General features: G+C 44.7%; 1 protein-coding gene across 1 annotated transcript in view; it reads right to left on the reverse strand.

Moving 5' to 3' along the window:
- Positions 1 to 14,990, reverse strand: part of ascc3 (activating signal cointegrator 1 complex subunit 3) — a 634,438-nt gene that overhangs the window by 579,781 nt on the left and 39,667 nt on the right. Inside the window, exon 5 of the mRNA XM_078542487.1 lies at positions 5,640 to 5,760. Within this exon, the coding sequence (XP_078398613.1) occupies positions 5,640 to 5,760 (121 nt within the window). The remainder of the gene's footprint in view (positions 1 to 5,639; positions 5,761 to 14,990) is intronic.

Here is a 14,990-nt window from a genome sequence, read left to right on the forward strand (position 1 = left end):
CTCTTACACATAGGTCAGACATTGCATCCCAGATTTTATGGAAATTGTATGCAGAATTTCCCATCTATTTTTTAGTACATTAACGATGCTCCTACCTGCTTCAGAAAGCAGCTTGCACTTCCTGCCCCAGACCAGACAAGTAAATTCACCAGGCAGAACTGGTTTCTGTCTGTAGTTCATTGTGCTCCATTTGTATCCTTTCTTGGAAGTGTCATGGTCCCCACTGTCACCCCCAATTAATTCACCATCTCAGCAAGTTTCAAATGGTCAATTTAAGCACATCTCATCAGAGCAACAATGGACAGCCCTTAAGAGCCAGGCAACATGGTATAATTCAAATCCAATGAAAAGAAATAATAATATAGAGGTTAACCTACTTTCAACCATCAGCCTCAATAAGCTACGGTTACACAGTAAGCGTGCAGTACACCACGCTTCATCTACCAGTTGACAACAAAAGGAATCAAATATGAAGTTATAGTTGCATTCTGATTTTCAATAACCTCTCTGAAATCTGTGCCTTAAACACACTATAGAGCACCATACCAACAACAACATTTTGTTTTTGCATAGGATGGTTCATTATGCGCAATTTGCTCATAACATTCAATCTTTGATCTTGTCAGTGGTTCAATGTCATTTCAAAATAATGGAACAGCAATTTTGAATGGTCTCCTTCGTGGCAATTAACAATGCACAAAGTTGAGTACTACATGTGGGATATACACTAATGTGATTTTGAAATTTAGGATAATTTCTTGGTAAGTGGACTGTACAAATCACTGAACCAAACGATTCCCTACGATCTCTTATAGCTACCAGTACATTATCTCTTACAGTTGTGGCATCAACAAGTATTAATATGGCACCTTGAACTGTGTAAAATGTCCCAAGGCTTTTCACAGGGACATTACCACACTAAATTTGACACCAAAACATAAAGAGATATTGGGGGATCTTGGTCAAAGGCGTAGCAGTCCACAAGGCTTGCAGTACATCTCTGTAACACCCTTGAAGGAGCCAGAAGTTCAGAAAAAAAATTGAGGGCAATGATGACTTTCACAGTCAGTGGTGCATGTAACCACCAGATTGCAGGTCTTCCTCTAGGATGCTGCAGATGTCTCTAACCTGTAATTAGCCTTTAGGATTATTGCCCTGCTAAGAGGCCAACAAAGTTATACCTCTGTCCATGTTACATGAGTAGAGTCTCGCACGAACTCGACTCTTGGTTGTCCATCTCCAGTTCAATCCACAGCATATCCTTGCTGCTGTGGATGTTGAATGTGTTCCTCATCTTAAGCCCAATCAAAAGTAGCCATGACACCCACCCATCCCACTGTTCTCAAAGAAGCACTGAGGGTAGCAAGGGCACAGAATGTACTCTAGGTTCACGATTTCAATGCCCTATACAAAGAGTGACAACAGCACCACTGATCAAGCTGGAAAAGTCCTGAAGGACATACCTGTCAGACTGGGCCTGCGGCAGGTAGTCAGAGAACCAACAAGAAGGAAGAAACTACTTGGCCTTGTCCCCACCAATCTACCTGTCACAGATGCATCTGTCCGTAACAGCATTCATTAGAGTGACCAATACACCAATGTGGCACGAGCTCCATACTGAGATAGATTCAGAACAGATCAAGCAGCTGAAAACTGGACATCAGCAGCACCTCACAGCCTGGCACATCCCTCACTCTACAATTACCATCAAGTCAGGGGATCAACTTTGGTTCAATGAGGTGTGCAGGATAGATGTCAGAAGCAGCCCCAGGCAGATCTAAAAACGAAGTGCCAATCCGGTAAAGCCACAACACAGTATGACATGCATGCTGAACAGCAGAAATAGGAAGCGATAGACAGAGGAAAGCAATCCCATAACCAATGATCAGATCAAAGCTCTGCAGTCCTGCCACACCCAACAGTGAATAATGGTGCACAATTAAACAGCTAACAGGAAGCAGTGACACCACAAGCATCCTCATCCTTAGTGATGTGGGAGCCTGATATATCAGTGCAAAAGACAAGGCAGAAGCATTTACAACCACCTTCAACCAGAAATACCAAGTGATCCATCTCAGCCTCCTCCTGGAGTCCACAGCATATCAGATGTCAGTCTCCAGCCAATTCAATTCACTCTACGTGATATCAAGGGACAGCAAAGTCAATGGGTACAGCAAAGGCAATGGGCCCTGGCAACATTCTGGTTGTAGTATTGAATATTTTTGCTCCAGAACTAGTTATGCCTCTAGCCAAGCTGGTCCAGTTCAACTACAATACTGGCAGCCCAATAAGTGGAAGATTGCTCACCTGTCCACAAAAAGCAGGGCAAATCGAATGCAGCCAATTACCCTCCCATCAGTCAACTCTCAATCATTAGCAAAATGAAGAAAGATGTCAGTGATAGTGCTATCAAGCAGCACTTACTCACCAATAACCTGCTCACTAATGTTCAGTTTGGCTTCCACCAGTGCCACACAGCTCCAAAACTCATATAGCCTTGGTCCAAACATGGACACCAGAGCTGAATTCAAGAAGAGAGGTGAGAGTGACTGCTCTTGACATTACGGCAACATTTGGCCGAGTGGCTTCAAGGAGCCCTAGAAAAACTTAAGTCAATGGAAATCAGGGAGAAAACTGTCCACTGGTTGGGGTCATACCTACCACAACGAAAGATGGTTGTGGATATTGCAGGCCAATCTTCACATCCCCAGGGCATCGCTGCAGGAGTTGCTCAGTAGTTCTAATTCTAGACCCAACCATCTTCAGCTGCTTCATCAATGACTTTCCTTCTATCATATTGTCAGAGGTGGAGATGTTCGCTGATGATTGCACAGTGTTCAGTGCCGTTCGCAATTCCTGAAACACTGAAGCAGTCTGTGCCCACATACAGCAACACCTGGACAACATGCAGGCTTGGTAAGTGGCAACTAACATTCATGCCACACAGGTGCCAGACAATGGCCATCTCCAACAAGACAGAATCTAACCCTCTCGCCTTGACATTCAACAGCATTGCCCACTGATTCTCCAACATTGATCAGAAACTTAACTGGACCAGCCCAATAAATACTGTGGCGATAAGAGCAGGTCAGAGGCTATTAATTCTAAAGCAAACTCAGCTCCTGACTCCGCAAAGCCTGTCCGTCTACAAGGCACATGTCAGAAATGTGATGGAATACTCTCCAATTGCCTGGTTGAGAGCAGCTCCAACAACACTCAAGAAGCTTGACACTATCCAAGTCAAAGTAGCCTCCTTGATCAGCACCCCTTCCACCACCTTAAACATTTACTCCTTCCACCAACAGTACTTGCCAAGCATCCTTCGATAGCACCTTCCAAACTCGTGACCACTACCACCTGGAAAGACAAAGGCAGCACACATAATGGAACACCACCACCTGCAAGTTCCTCTCCAAACCACTCATCATCCTGCCTTGCAACTATGTCACTGTTCCTTAGCTGTCGCTGGGTCAAAATCCTGGAACTCTCTCTCTCTCTAACAGCACTGTGGGTGTACGTACACCAGATTGTCGGCAGCAGTTCAAGAGATGGCTCACCTCCACTTTCTCAAGGGCAACAAATGCTGGTCTTGCCAACAAGGCTCATAGTACGAGTGAATAAAAAAATAAGATGTAAGCATTTCTGTAATTGAGTCCAACTATAATTCTATGGCACCTTGGTGAGACCACGCCTGGAGTACTGTGTACAGCTTTAGTTTCCTTACCTAAGGAAGGATATTCTTGACAAAGAGGGAGCACAATAGAGGTTCACCAGACTAATCCCTGGGATGACAGGATTGTTTTATGAGGAGAGATTGAGAAAACTGGGCCTGTATGCTCTAGAGTTTCGAAGAGAGGTGATCTCATTGAAACGTACCAATTTCTTACAGGGTGTGGCAGGTAGATGTAGATAGGATGTTTTCCCTGTTTGGTGAGTCTAGACCCAGGAGACATAATCTCAGAATAAGGGCCAGGCCATTTAAGACTGAGATGAGGAGGAATTTCATCACTCAGAAGGTGGTGAATTTTTGGAATTCTCTACCCCAGAGGGCTGTGGAAGCTCAATCAACTGAGCATATTCACGACAGAAATCGATGGATTTCTGGATACTAATGACATCAAGGAATAAGGGGATAGCACAGGAAGATGATTGGCCTTAATCTAATTGAATGGCTGAGCAGGCTCGATGGGCCGAATGGCTTATTCCTGTTCCTATGTCCAACACTAACATTCTTTTTTTAGACATTTAATTATGGTACATTAAACTTGTGGCATTCAACCCAAGGCTCACATCTCCAGATTCAACAGTGGATGGGATGCACTGACGGAGGACTCACACTCACCTTCACAGAACATTAAAGCCAAAAACTCAGATTGACAAGGCTGCTCAGAAAAAGTTAGTAGAATTCTAGCTTTTATCTCAACGTATAGAGTATAAAAGCTAACAGGTAATCATAAGCTGATAATAACATCTTAATTAGATCTCAATTAGAGTACTGTGTACATCATTAAACTCCACGTTTATAGGAAGGATACTGAAGTTTTAGAGAGGGTGCAATGAAAATTCACTCAAATGCTGCTTGATATGAGGAAATATAAATAGGACTAAAGATTTGAAAAATTGGGTCTTTTTTTTGTTAGAGCAACATGGGTTATGACACTGTAGAACAGAAACATTTAAAATTATGAAAGAATGTTAGAAAATTAAGAAAGACATTCCGAAGTAATGGAACAACTAGTTCCATGTAATTTAACGGGTGTATTAGCATTATCTTACACTCAATAATTCTTGTCAATGAAAAGCCTTTAGATGAGAAATACACACCCTACAACACCACCCTTGGAAACTTCACCTACACGTTCTTCTCCAAAGGCTTTGAATACATTGTTATCTCCCAAATCCACCATACCTACAATTTCCTGTATAGATCTCTCCAAATTGGGTTACTATCCCTGCTACAGCCCTAACTAAATGCGTGAATAATTCTGGATGACTACATCTCTTGTGCATTATCCCACCTCTACTTTTCTCCAGCCCTGGGCATAACCAAACACGCCATCCTCTTCCAATATCCCTTGTTTGATCTCTTTTACCTATTCAATCATAATCAGAGTATATCCAGCAGTGGAATATTTCTTTCCACCTGCATGCAGCTATCTCTGGAAACTCCTGAAGATCTATCCAGGAATCTCTCCCCTTTCTTATCTACATGCTGCCCATTGGCAACATCACCTGCAGCCATGGAGTCAACTTGTGTGTCTGCACTAAAGACACCAAGCTCCTTCTCTCCACCATCTCCCCTGGCCCCTTTACATTTTCTCTGTTCTCATATAGTTAAACCGACAGTCTTGGATGAGCCACAACTTATTCTGGCTAAGAACTGGGGAGTCTAAAGCCTTATCTTTAGACCCAGCCACAAAGTTCAATATCTTCAGCATCCACATTTTGATATTGCCTCTTCAAAGCATTTTGGGACTCTTTTTGAAACATTAAAGGTATTAAATAAATGCAAGTTTCCTGCTATGCAGATTGTACTAATACCACCTCCTAGAACTCATGTGCTTTCAACAGTGCTGTAATGATTTAAAATTCAGGCTCTGTTCTAAGAACACTTTTTCTCCAAAAAGAAATCTCCTTACCCTGAAGAAAACTCAGCTTGAGGTCTGTCGTGTGGGTGGGAGTTTTTTCTACAATCGTACGCCTGTGCTGCAGAAGTTTCTCAATTAGCTCCAATCCTTCAGGTCCAAGAAGCTCAAACAACTAAAACAAAAGAGAATTTTGAAATAATGAGACTTAATAAATGAATTATGTACACATACACCTAGCAAATATAAAGCTCACTGCTTTCCTGCCAGAGAAATAAGTAACTATATCCGTACTACAAAATAGGGTCTATTGTTCAGTACAATGAACACTTTGAACTACGTATTCTCTCTGACCACAGAATCTTTTTTTAATTCATTCATGGGATGTGGGCTTCGCTGGCTGGACCAGCATTCATTGCCCAGCTCTAGTTGCCCTTGAGAAGGTGGTGGCGAGCTGCCTTCGTGAACTGCTGCAGTCCACGTGGTGTAGGTACACCCACAGTGTTGTTAGGAAGGGAATTCCAGGATTTTGACCCAGCGACAGTGAAGGAACAGCAATATATTTCCAGGTCAGGATGGCAAGTGACTTGGAAGGGAAATTCTAGGTGGTGGTGTTCGCATCTATCAGTTGCCCTTGTCCTTCTAGATGGTAGTGGTCGTGGGTTTGGAAGGTGCTGTCTAAGGAGCCTTGGTGAATTCCTGCAGTGCATCTTGTAGATGCGTCAGCAGTGGAGGGAGTGAATGCAGTGCCAATCAAGCGGGCTGCTTTGTCCTGGATTGTGTCAAGATTCTTGAGTGTTGTGGGAGCTTCACTCATCCAGGCAAGTGGGGAGTATTCCGTGACACTTCTGACTTGTGCCTTGCAGATGGTGGACAGGCTTTGGGGAGTCAGGAGGCGGGGTACTCGTTGCACGATTGCTAGCCTTTGACCTGCTCTTGTAGCCACAGTATTTATATGGCTAGTCCATTTCAGTTTCTGGTCAATGGTAACCCCCAGGATGTTGATAGTAGGGAATTCAGTGATGGTAATGCCATTGAACATCAAGGAGTGATAGTTGGATTCTCTCTTGTTGGAGATGGTCATTGACTTACTTGCCACTTGTTAGCCCAAGCCTGGATATCGTCCAGATCTTGCTGTATTTGGACGTAGACTGTTTCAGTATCTGAGGAGTCACGAATGGTGCTGAACATTGTGCAATCATTAGTGAACATCCCACTTCTGGCCTTATGTTGGAAGGAAGGACATTGATGAAGCAGCTGAAGATGGTTGGGCCGAGGACACTACGCTGAGGAACCCCTGCAATGATGTCCTGGAGCTGAGATGACTGGCCTCCAACAACCACAACCATCTTCCTTTGTGCTAGGTATGACTCCAACTAGTGGACCCTATTCCCCCTTATTACCATTGACTCCAGTTTTGCTGAGGCTCCTTGATGCCACACTTGGTCAAATGCTGCTTTGATGCCAAGGGCAGTCACTCTCACCTCACCTCGGGTGTTCAGCTGTTTTGTCCATGTTTGAACCAAGCTGTAATGAGGTCAGGAGCTCAGTGGCCCTGGCCAAACCCAAATTGGGCGTTAGTGAGCAGGTTATTGCTAAGCAAGTGCTGCTTGATTGCACTGTTGATGACCCCTTCCATTACATTACTGATGATCGAGAGTGGACTGATGGGACGGTAATTGGCGGGGATGGATTTGTCCTGCTTTTTGTGTACAGGACATAACTGGGCAATTTTCCACATAGCCAGGTAGATGCCAGTGTTTTAGCTGTACTGGAACAGCTTGGCTAGCGGCGCGGCAAGTTCTGGAGCACAAGTCTTCAGTACTATTGCCGGAATATTGTCAGGGCCCATAGCCTTTGCAGTATCCAGTGCCTTCAGCCGTTTCTTGATATCACATGGAGCGAATCGAATTGGCTGAAGAACGGCTTCTGTGATGCTGGAGACCTCTGGAGGAGGCTGAGATGGATCATCCATTTGGCACTTCTGGCTGAAGATTGCAGCAAACGCTTCAGCCTTATCTTTTGCACTGATGTGCTGGGCTCCTCTATCATTGAAGGTGGAAGTGTTTGTGGAGCTTCCTCCTCCAGTGAGTTCTTTAATTCTCCACCAGCATTCACGACTGGATGTGGCAAGACTGCAGAGCTTAGATCTGATCCATTCGTTGTGAGATCGCTTAGCCCTGTCTATCACTTACTGCTTATGCTGTCTGGCACGCAAGTAGTCCTATATTATAGCTTTACCAGGCTGACATCTCATTTTTAGGTATGCTTGGTGCTGCTCCTGGCATGCCCTCCTGCACTCTTCACTGAACCAGGGTTGATCCCCTGGCTTGATGGTAATGGTAGAGTGGGGGATATGCTGGGCCATGAAGTTACCGATTGTGTTCGAGTACAATTCTGCTGCTGCTAATGGCCCACAGCGTCTCATGGATGCACAGTCGAGTTGCTAGGTCTGTTCAAAATCTATCCCATTTAGCATGGTCATAGTGCCACACAACACGATGTAGGGTATCCTCAATGGGAAGGTAGGACTTCGTTTCCACAAGGACTGTGCGGTGGTCGCTCCTACCGCTACTGTCATGGACAGATGCATCTGCGGGAGATAGGTTAGTGAGGATGAGGTCAAATATGTTTTTCCCTCAAGTCGATTCCCTCACCACCTGCCGCAGAATCACAGAGCAGAAGAGGCCCTTAGGCCCATCGAGTCTGCACCGACACGTGAGAAACACCTGACCAACCTACCTAATCCCATTTACCAGCACTTGGCCCATGGCCTTGAATGTTATGACGTGTCAAGTGCTCATCCAGGTACTTTTTAAAGTATGTGAGGCAATCCGTCTCCACCACCCTCCCAGGCAGTGCATTCCATTCCAGACCGTCACCACCCTCTGGGTAAAAAAGCTTTTCCTCACATCCCCCATAAACCTCCTGCCCCTCACCTTGAATTTATGTCCCCTCGTGACTGACCCTGCAACTAAGGGGAACAACTGCTCCCTATCCACCCTGTCCATGCCCCTCATAATCTTGTACACCTTGATCAGGTTGCCCCTCAGTCTTCTCTGCTCCAACGAAAACAACCCAAGTCTATCCAACCTCTCTTCATAACTTAAATGTTTCAACCCAGGCAACATCCTGGTGAATCTCCTCTGCACCCTTCCAGTGCAATCACATCCTTCCTATAATGTGGCGACCAGAACTGCACACAATGCTCCAGCTGTGGCCTCACCAAGATTCTACACAACTCCAACATCACCTCCCCACTTTTGTAATCTATGCTTCGATTGATAAAGGCAAGTGTCCCATATGCCTTTTTCACCACCCCACTAACATGCCCTTCTGCCTTCAGAGATCTATGGACACACACGCCAAGGTCCCTTTGTACCTCAGAACTTTCCAGTGTCATGCTGTTCATTGAATACTTCTTTGTCAAATTACTCCTTCCAAAGTGTGTCACCTCACACTTTTCAGGGTTAAATTCCATCTGCCACTTATCTGCTCATTTGACCATCCCGTCTATATCTTCCTGTAGCCCAAGAACTCAACCTCACTGTTAACCACCCAGCCAATCTTTGTGTCATTCACAAACTTACTAATCCTACCCCCAACATAGTCATCTATGTCGTTTATATAAATGACAAATAACAGGGGACCGAGCACAGAGGCCTGTGGTACGCCACTGGACACTGGCTTCCAGTCACTAAAGCATCCTTCTGTCATCACCCTATGCCTCCTACAAATAAGCCAATTTTGAATTCATCTTATCAAATGACCCTGTATCCCATGTGCATTTGCCTTCTTTAGAAGTCTCCCATGTGGGACCTTGTCAAAGGCTTTGGTGAAATCCATATAAACTACATCAACTGCATCTACACACCTGGTCACCTCCTCAAAAAATTCAATCAAATTTGTTAGGCATGACCTCCCTCTGACAAAGCCACGCTGACTATCCCTGATCAAACCTTGCCTCTCCAAGTGGAGATAGATACTCTCCTTCAGAACTTTCTTCAATAGTTTCCCTACCACTGACGTGAAACTCACTAGCCTATTGTTCCCTGGCTTATCTCTACAACCCTTCTTAAACTTTCCCAACATTAATTGGGATAGACATAGTGTTAAGGGCTTGGATGGAGTGGATTTCTTGAAATGTGTACAGGAGAACTTTTTAGATCAATATGTAGAGGGTCCAACAAGGGACGGTGCAGTGCTGGACCTAATTCTGGGGAATGAAGCTGGACAGTTGGCTGAGGTGGTGGTGGGCGAGCATTTTAGTGATAGCAACCACAATATGGTATAGTTTAAGTTTGTTATGGACAAAGAAATAGGCAAGTTGCAAAAAAATATTTTGGATTGGGGGAAGAGTGGATTTTAGTAAAATACGGCAGAATCTGACCAAGGTAGACCCAGTCTAGCAGCTATGTCTTTTAGGACTCAGCCAGCTCTGTCAGCCGCCATTCTTGGTGGTGGGCATTGAAGTTCTGTGCCCTTGCCACCTTCAGTGCTTCCTCCAAGTGGTGTTCAACATGGAGGCGCACTGATTCATCAGCTGAGGGAGGGCAGTACGTGCTAAGCAGCAGGAGGTTGGCTTGCCCATGTTTGACCTGATGCCATGAGACATCATGGGGCCCGGAGTCAATGTTGAGGACTCCCATCTCCCTCTCGACTGTATACAACTGTGCCGCCACCTCTGCTGGGTCTGTCCTGCCGGGGGGACAGGACATACCCAGGGATGGTGACGGTGGTGCCAGGGACATTATCTGTAAGGTATGATTCCGTGAGGATGACTATGTCGGGCTGTTGCTTCACTAGTCTATGCTCTCGCTAGGCCCCCAGATGTTAGTAGGAAGGGCTTTGCAGGGTCGACAGGGCTGAGATTGCCGATGTCATTTCTGGTGCCTAGGTCAATGCTGGGTGGTCTGTCAGGTTTCATTCCTTTGTGACTTTGTAGCAGTTGGTTACAATTAAGTGGCTTGCTAGGCCATTCAGAGGGCAGTTAAGAGTCAACCACTTTACTGTGGGTCTGGAGTCACGCGTAGGCCAGACCAGGTAAGGACGACAGATTTCCTTCCCTAAAGGCCATCAGTGAACCAGATGGGTTTTTACAACAACCGACAATGGTTTCAGATTTTTTTGAATTCAAATTCCACCATCTGCTGTGGCGGGATTCGAACATGGAGCATTACCCTTGGTCTCTGGATCACTAGTCCAGAGACAATACCGCTGCACCACTGCCTCCCCTTTGCTTATTCATTTTCTCTGCAGGATCTTTAAGACATTTATTCATACCATGGATTGGCTAGTAATCAAAAGAAAAATGCTTGAAAAGAGAAAAACCAAAATGAAGATCTGATCATAACTGCAGGATACAGCAAAAATCACATCTCATAGGGATATAGTAAAGTCTCGCCGTTCGCAGGGGTTACACTCCTGCGAAATCTCGCAAACGGTGAAATCGCGAACATGCTTTTGAATAGGCCTCAATTAAGTAGGTTCCAGCCATGCGAGGGCAGCATTGGTTTGGGCAGTATTGTGAAGCAGTACCTGTAGACAACAGACAGGAGAGCCTCTGAGCAATACATTAACGAAGATTTCAAATTGAAATCGGGTATTAGTTTTGATGAAATATCTTTTAGTGAATATTTTTGGATGGAGGGAAAGCAGAGGACCCAAAGTACTTCAGTATTATTTCATTATAGTGCTGTCAGCACAAACGACAATTAGGTGTTTTGCCTGGACATATATAAAAAAGTACTCCGACCCACTATACCCACCCTTGCACTACTACCCTGGTTTCTCCTGTTTGCCGGCTCAATGTACCAGCCAGGTGAATCCACTCCCTTCCTGACTGAGGGGCTGCCTCAGAGTCTTTTAGCCACACGCAGCCTCTTGTTAATGTGGCCAATGTTAATGCAGCCAACCACCAAACTGAGAGTATGGCCGGGATTTTCAATTCTGGGTTGGGAAGCTGCCCGTCAGTTCAGTTTAAGGTCCCATCCCAGACGCTGTGTTCCTCACATGCCCACCCCAGATTTTCAAAGGGCCATGCCAATTATTGGCAGGGAGGGGTTCACCAGCCAATTAAGGATGGCGGGAAGGCTTCCCGAGGGCTGGAAGGCCAAAAGGAGGCCCTCCAGCCCTGAAATATTGGCAGCCCTTCTGGTCAACGTGGGAACTGCCTGTTCGTGATGCAGAAAGAGAGGATGCCTCAACATGAAGGAGCCACGGATAACCAAACATTGCTCACACGATGGACAAAGTGATGTACAGGGTACAAAGCGCGGGTAAGTGAAAACGCGAACCAGGAAGGCGCAAGCATCAGGACTTTACTGTATTTCATCATGACTCTACTTGTGCATGTTAACTATCAATCCCAAAACACCTAACTCAAATCATCATAGTCCAATATCCATCCAACACTGTTTTATTGGAAAAAAGAACAGAAAACAAAATCATACTCCCTTCAGTATGATGAACTGCCTAAGTCTACACTGGAATACTGCTTTGGGCTGCATTAGAGAGCTTCAGTTGGAGTTTGGTGAGAGAGGGAGTTCATTGAAGAGGGAATGAGGCGATCCTTTCATTTTCTACCTTTCCTCAGTAAGAAGGGCTGCAGCCTAGGTAAGTAGGACCTGGTAAGTATTTCTTCTGTCCTTAATACTCTCTAAACTAGAGGAAGTAAAAGTAAAGGGAGTACTTTTAGGGTAAGTCATGGCAGGGTAGCTTGGAATGCTCCTCCTGTGAGATGTGGGAAGTCAGGGGCACTGCAAGTGTCCAGGGTGAATATGTGTGCAAGAAGTGTCTCCAGCTGCAGCTACTCAAGGTCCTTACTTTGGAGCTGGATCTGCACCTGGTGTCATTGTGGAGCATCCACAAGGATGATCTTCATGGATAGCACATACAGTGAGGTGGTGCACAGGCAGAAAGGGAATGGGTGACTGCCAGACAGAGTAAAAGTACTAGGCAGGCAGTGCAGGAGTCCCCTGGATCCATCTCCCTCTCCAACAGAGTTTTTGTTTTGGATACTGCTGGGGTAGATGGTTTCTCAGGGGAATGCAGCAAAGGCCAAGTCTGAGGCACTAAGAGTGGCTCAGTTGCACAGAGTGGGTACAAACGAGTGGGAGAACAATAGTGATAGGGGATTCTATCATAAGGGGAACAGACAGACACTTCTGCGGCCGCAGATATGACACCAGGGTGGTATGTTCCCTCCCTGGTGCCAGGGTCAAGGATATCACTGAGCAACTGCAGGACATTATGAAGGGAGAGGGTGAACAGCCAGAGGTTGTGGTCCATATTGGTTCCAACGACATTGGTAAAAAGAGGGAAGAGGTCCTGAAAGCAGAATAGGAAACTAAAAAATAAATTAAAAAGCAGGACCTCAAAGGTAATAATCTCAGGATTATTCCCAGAGCCACATGCTAGCAAGATCAGGAATAGGAAAATAGACCAGATGAATGCATGGCTGGAGAGATGGTACAGGAGGGAGGGATTTAAATTCCTACAGCATTGGGATTGATTCTAGGGAAGGTGGGACCTGTACAAGCTGGACGGGTTGCACCCCAGCAGGACTGGGACCAATATCCTCGCAGGGGTGTTCATCAGTACTGTGGGGGAGGGTCTAAACTAGATAGGCAGGGCAATGGGAACCTGAGCGAGGAGACAAAAGAGAGGGAAACAAAGATAGGAATGAAAGACAGAAAAGTAGAAAGCAAAAGTGGAAAGCAGAGGAAACAAGGGCTCGTAGCAAACAGGGCCACAGTACAAAAAAAGTGTAAAAATGTTAAAAAGACAAGTCTAAAGGCACTGTATCTGAATGAACAGAGCATTCACAATCAGGTAGACGAATTAAAAGCGCAAATAGATGTAAACGGCTACGATATGGTTGTGATTACAGGGACATGGCTGAAGGGTGACCAAGGCTGGGAACTGAATATCCAAGGGTATTCAATATTTAGGACGGACTGGCAAAAAGGAAAAGGTGGTGGTGTGGCATTGTTATTTAAGGATGAAATCAGTGCGATAGTGAGAGAGGATACTGGCTCACAAAATCCCGATGCAGAACCAGTCTAGGTGTAGCTAAGGAGCAACAAGGGCAGAAAACATTAGTGGGAGTTGTCTATAGGCGTCCAAACAGTAGTGATAAGGTAGGGGATGGCAGTAAACAGGAAATTAGAGATGTATCTAATGAGGATATTACAGTAATCATGGGTGACTTTAATCTACATATAGACTGGGCAAACCAAATTAGCATTAATACTGTGGCAAATGAATTCCTGGAGTGTGTACGATTTTTTTTTAAGACCAGAATGTCGAGGAACCAAGTAAGGAAACAGGCTATTCTAGATTTGGTATTGTGCAATGTGAAGGAGTTAACTAATAATTTTGTTGTGCGGGGTCCTTTAGGGAACAGTGACCATAATATGATAGAATTCTTCATTAGGATGGAAAGTGAAGTAGTCTGATCTGAAACTAGGGTCCTAAATCTTAACAAAGGGAACTACGAAGACGTGAGGCCTAAGTTGGCCAAGACATATTGGAGAATTTCATTAAAAGGCATGACAGTGTATAGAGAATGACTAATATTTAAGGAATGAATGTATACATTGCAACAGTTATACATTCCTTCCTGGCGCAAAAGCCACAACAGGAAAAGTGGCCCAACCACGGCTAACAAAAGAAATGAAGAATTGTATTAGATCCAAAGAGGAGTCATATAAAGTTGCTAGAAAAAGTAGCAAGCCTGAGGATTGGGAGCAGTTTAGAATCCGGCAAAGGAGGACAAAGAGATTAATCAAGAGAGGAAAAATTGAGTGTCAGAGTAAACTTGCAAGGAACTAAAAAGCAGACTGCAAAAGCTTTTATAAGCATGTAAAAAGAAAAAAAATTGGTGAAGACAAATGTAGGTGCCTCACAGTCTGAAACAGGTGAATTTATAATAAAAAAACAAGGAAATTGCAGAGCAATTAAACAACTACTTTAGTTCTGTCTTCACGGAGGAAAGCACAAATAACTTCCCAGAAATACTAAGGAAACAAGGGTCTAGTGAGAGGGAAGAATTGAAGGAAATTAGTATTACTAAAACAATAGTGCTGGAGAAAATAATGGGACTGAAAGCCAATAAATCCCCAGGGCCCAATAATTTACATCCTAGGGTACAAAAGGAGGTGGCTATGGAAATAGTGGAAGCGTTGGTTGTCATCTTCCAAAATTCTGTAGATTCTGGAACAGTCCCGGCAGAATGAAGGGTGGCAAATGTAACCACTATTTAAAAAAGGGAAGGAGAAAACAGCGAATTACAGCCTAACCTCAGTGGTAGGGAAAATGCTAGAGTCCATTATAAAGGAAGTAATAACAGGACACTTAGAAAATATCAACAGAATTAGATAAAGTCAACATGGGTTTATGAAA

This window comes from Cetorhinus maximus, chromosome 5 (assembly GCF_964194155.1).
Source record: "Cetorhinus maximus chromosome 5, sCetMax3.hap1.1, whole genome shotgun sequence".
Taxonomy (NCBI): Eukaryota; Metazoa; Chordata; class Chondrichthyes; order Lamniformes; family Cetorhinidae; genus Cetorhinus; species Cetorhinus maximus.